The sequence below is a fragment of the Populus alba genome, chromosome 3, assembly GCF_005239225.2.
Source record: "Populus alba chromosome 3, ASM523922v2, whole genome shotgun sequence".
In the NCBI taxonomy this organism is placed as follows: Eukaryota; Viridiplantae; Streptophyta; class Magnoliopsida; order Malpighiales; family Salicaceae; genus Populus; species Populus alba.
The window spans coordinates 3976501-3981726 of NC_133286.1; the positions used below are offsets into that span (position 1 = coordinate 3976501).

General features: G+C 32.1%; 1 protein-coding gene across 1 annotated transcript; it reads right to left on the reverse strand.

Moving 5' to 3' along the window:
• Positions 1 to 2800: 2800 nt before the first annotated feature.
• Positions 2801 to 4413, reverse strand: LOC118034599 (dynamin-related protein 4C). The gene has a single exon (XM_035039935.2). The coding sequence runs from the start codon at positions 4411 to 4413 to the stop codon at positions 2980 to 2982; it is 1434 nt and encodes a 477-aa protein (XP_034895826.1). The 3' UTR covers positions 2801 to 2979.
• Positions 4414 to 5226: the final 813 nt, after the last annotated feature.

A 5226-nucleotide genomic window follows, 5' to 3' on the forward strand; every position in this document is an offset into this window, starting at 1 on the left:
ATTTTACCAATCCAAGTGAAAGATACAATGATCTTAATGAATCCACACTAAGCAATTACACCACTTGAAGATGTTCCCTCTTCAAGATTTTTCTCTTGGTGACAATACCTTACTAATGCCAAGAGTTTATCCAAACTCATAAGTGTTTATAATTATGATTTTTTTACAACAAGATTAACTCTTTCAAAGAGTAGATTATACAATTGAAATCTAAAATCTTTATAACTCACTCAATAATACTTAGAATGATTGAAACTGTGTAAGTGTAATGAGTGTGAGATTTTATACTCCTGTGCTAGAAGATAAATATTTAATAAAGCATAACTTGTAGTATGTTACGATTGATGATTTCTAGTTGATTTTTATTTTGGAATAGCTTTTATATCATGTACGTTCAAAATCTCTCTTTAATTTTGCATAAAAGAGAGCTATATATACATTTCTAAAAAAACTAGTTATTTATAGCTATTGGAATGCCTCTGATGACTAAAGTTGTCGATTGGCACCATATCATTTGATTGACCAATTCCTACAAAATTCTCAGGTATTCATCATGGAAAGCGGTCGATTAATTCAATTTAAAACTTATTTTGGAAATTTTAAACATGGTGAAACTTGAATTGATTAAATGTATGTCAATCTTATTTATGCAAGTAATGGAAAATGTGTGAGTTCATTTTAGTTTGTTATTGAGTAAGATATAAAGATTTAACAATAAGCATTAAAATGAATCCTTAAGAAATAAGTTCACTTTCTTTGCATCTTGGACTTGTTGATGGATTTCTTAATTCAATTACTTATACTTGTTGATGTGATATTCATATAGACATGTTTGAACTTAATCTCATTCAAGCATATCATTAGTCCATTTTCAATGAATTGTTATAATCAAAATACATAAAATATTAACATTGTCCCCAATGGAATTGTCATTTCGTCACACATAGAGGCACGATGATGATGGGTTGTGAGATTCCCCATATAGTTGTTTGGTTTAGAGTCGTTAGAAAATCCAAAATCTTCTATCCACACCGGAATCAGAATTATTAAAACCACACAGAACGACCGCAACTTATTGAATGGAAATAATATGGCTGATTCCTTTGAGAAGTAGCAACTTGTTGGTGCTAAAGAAGAAGAGAATGACGAGCGCCTCCTAAGATTGATTGTCTGGCTTATTGGAAGCCGAACTATCTGTAAAAAAAAATAGAGGACTCTTGCTTGATTACAAAGGATACACATGGTAACGCCAAAAGAAAGAGAAACAACAAATTTCCTATAATGTTAAAAAGGCAAACAATATTTCCTAACTTTTACTCATGATTTGTTGCTTCTGGCATATTCCTATTGTATTAGTCTTTGCTCTCAATTGGTTAACAACACAAGGAATTATATAGGAAAGAACATTTGAACGGGAATGAAGAAAATAATTCATCAACCAATATGAGTGCACGCATATCAAGAGAAGGAAGAGAAAAGGAATCAAAATCTCTTGAGATTGGTCCATAAATTTTTAATTTTGACTATCATATTTTATTTCACAATAAGATTTATTTATTTATTATGAAAATATAATATGATCAAATAAATTTTAGTCGAAAATATAAAACCATCTCAACTATATTTTTTGAGACATGCCCACTTGTTTCGAAAGTAAGTGAACTTATCTCAAGAGAGCATCTGTAGAAACACAAATTTTCTACCAATCAAATTTCATCATGTGTTATTTTATTTTTTAAAAAAGAAAGAATAAAATTAAATTAAAATATATGACATGAAAAATAAATGAGCTTTCATATATTTTTTGGCTAATGAAAAGTTGACACTTGGGATAAAATATTCAAGATATCTTGTCATAAATGCAAGATCCTGTCAATAAATATTAACCAATAAAATTATGCCATGTGGCATTGGAAAAGGACATGAGAGCTCCTACAGATCTCTATAAATAGAGGCCTCAACCTAGAGAGAGAAAAAAAAACAAAAAGAGGATTCTAAGAGCTACAAATTTCCTTTAAGACAAGCTCTTCAAGCAAGGAAACTCTTTCAAAAGTTCTCAAGCCTCCTTCATCTACGCTTGAAATCTATAAAAAATAAAACTCTGTTGGATTAAGCTTAAACGCCCTATAAGAGTTCTTTAATAACACTTTGAAGACAAATCAAAAGTACTCTTTAAAGCATCAAATCATTAAATCTCGCTTCGCAATACATGCTCAAATTTGTGTTCTTACGAAGCATAAATCTTAGCTTGATTTCTCAAATAAATCAAGTCACCATACATCAAATCCAAGGAAAGAATCAAATGATTGTTTTATTCTTTTGAAAAAATACTTATATAGAGATTTTACCCGGTCATATATTTAATAAAATCATATATTTGTATACGTGTGCTTGTTTAATTTAATGTGATTAAAATTGTGTCTACATAATTATTTTATTTAAATGATGTGAAATTATAAATAAATTAATAAATTTACAAGAGAAAAATTATATTTTTGTGAATGTTTATATATTGGGAGCTTGCATATGTTACAAAAGAAAAAATAAATGTTTTAAAGTCTAGGTAAAGTTGTTATGTGAACTTGGCAAGAATATGAACTTTGAGTTAAATACTAGTAATGTTAAATAACAAATTATTTTGTTTCAGTTTAATTGTTTTAAAAAATATATTGACACATAATTAAATAAAGATGTTATATAACATATTATGTTGCGAGATTATATTTTTTTTTCCACGCTTTAAAAGTAATTGAATTGATTTTTGATCCGGTAAGGAGGGTAGCACGGACACTGGAACTAGTGAAAGAAAGCTGCAGGGAATTTATCAAACCAGAATCATAAATACTATTAGAACAAACACAAGGAAAACAAGATAGATTGACACAAACTCCTTCGTGCCATCAATCTTAGAAACAGGAAAGGAAAAGCCAGACGAGCATAGATAGGTATAGATAAATAGATAGATCGACAGTACTCAAACTAGACATTTGAAGCAATTTTGTCCATGATGTTTGCCAGGACATTGTTGGACTCCCTCAGCAACTTGATGCTCACATTCAGCTTCTCACGCTTAGCAGCTACAGCTGGAGATTCCTCTAACATTCTTTCTATCGCACCATCATGTCTACCGACAAGCTGCTGGACGATCTCCTCTTCCATTTCCTTGTTCACAAGATTTCGAGCACAGAACTGCAAATGCAGAGCCATAAAATCAACCAACCTCCTCAAAACAATTTTCCAGTAAGCAGTCATTCTCATTTTCAAGTCGAAAGCTTGAAGCAAAACATGCTGCTCATACCCCCTGAGACCTGCAATTGGAACCTCTCCCAAACCTTCGATCTTGAATGGAGCAACGTCCAAATTTTCCAGGACATCACGCGTGAAATCATGCTGTTGAGCCATGAGCTTGTTCCAGTCATTCATGTATTCAGGATTACTCGTATAATCTGTCAGTTTCTCCATTTGAACAATCTCTGTGACCCAATTTCTAGAATGCTCTTTCATTCTTGCTATGAGACTATGGCTTGCTCGTCGGGTGGATAGCTGAAGCTGGTGGTAGTTTTCCGAGTGATGCATCAAAACAGATATGACCACACCTTCAATGTAAGTCCACACTTTCTCAACAAAGGCAACTGGTATGTGCGATACCTTTTCAACCTTTTTCTGCAGGATAGGAAGGAAGGTGGTGCGGGGAAGGAAATTTGGCAATTCAATCCCTTTGGCTTCCTCCAAAACCTGAATCTCATCCATCAGAAAATTCCCTGTAAGGTCATTTTCAGAGCACTTATGAAGTTCACCTGAGTATTGGTTGAGCATTTCAACCAATCTGGCAGTGCAATGCATATTTTTATCTTCTAGATACTCATCATACTCTCCTCTCACAATGATCTTGTTTAGCGACTCTTTGGCGGATCCAACAATGCCCATGAAAGTTGTGAGGGCTTCACCAACCGAGGACAAAGTCTTAGGCATCCTGTTCAGTTCCGAGATACTTGCATTCAGCTTTTCATTAATCTTCCTCACTATCTCTGGCAAGCATCTTGCTATAATAGTTGCTTGAATTTGAACCAGTTTTTGTGCCAAAACTGGGATGCCCACCATGGATTTATCAATCTTGGATAGAAGAGGATGATTTTCAAACAAGTCAGCTTCTTCCTTGCGTGCTTCCTTGTAAGATTCATCACCAATACGATTTCTCACACAGACATAGCACAGACCTATATTCACATCATCAGCCGTAACCTTCTCAAGCAGTCCTTCTGGAGCTCTGTCTGCTTTGGTGACCACGGCGAGAGTCCTCTCACCATTCTTATCCACTTTCTGTGACATCCTAATAGATTCACAAGTGGTAAAATCAACAGTTGCAGACAAAACATTAAGGATAATACTCTCTTCAGGCCTTATGTACTCCATAATGATACTCTCTTCAGGCCTTATGTTTCCGTCGGTAAATCCGTCGGTAATTATTTTAAAAACATTTAAAAATAAAATTCATTTTATAAAATTATAAAATAATTAAATTAACATAAATCAACATTGTATAATATATACTCAAAATACTTGGAAAAAAGAATAAGAAAATCAACTCAAACAAATTTGCAAAAAATAAATAAAACAAAAAATTAATTCAACTAAAAAAATTCATATGAAAAAAATGAAGTTGCAATTGCTAAAAATTTAAAAATCCTATAAATAAATCAACTAAAAATTGATCTCATATGAAAAAAAAAAATCTCACAAGAACATTTATACAATTATTAAGAACAAAATCAATTAAAATTAAATAAAAAACAATTATAGTGAAAAATCATGAAAAAATAAGAAAAAAGAAAGATCTTACCTTAATATACTTGCAAGTGAAGCTAAGGAAAAAAATATTTGTGAAGCATATTAATTAAAAAAAACTAAGAGGATAAAAGAAGAAAGAAGAAGAAGACATACCCGAGCATGGAGGAAAAGAGAAGGAGACGAGGAGAGAAAAGAAGAGAAAGAAATAGATATTGATGTTTTTTACATATAGTGAAGAAGAAGAAGAAGAAGAAGTAGAAGTAGAAGAAGAAGAAGAAGAAGAAGAAGAAGAAGAAGTAGAAGTAGTAGAAGAAGAAAAAGAAATAATGAGTCTGTTTCTTGTGAAATAAGCGGATTGAGGTATTTTATTGGGGCGCGTTACCGACGGATTTACCGACGGATAATTTAATATTAATATTTTTTAATTATTCCGTCGGT

Coding starts and splice junctions, on each gene's coding strand:
- LOC118034599 (XM_035039935.2), bottom strand. CDS start 4,413: ATGGAGTACATAAGGCCTGAAGAGAGTATTATCCTTAATGTTTTGTCT.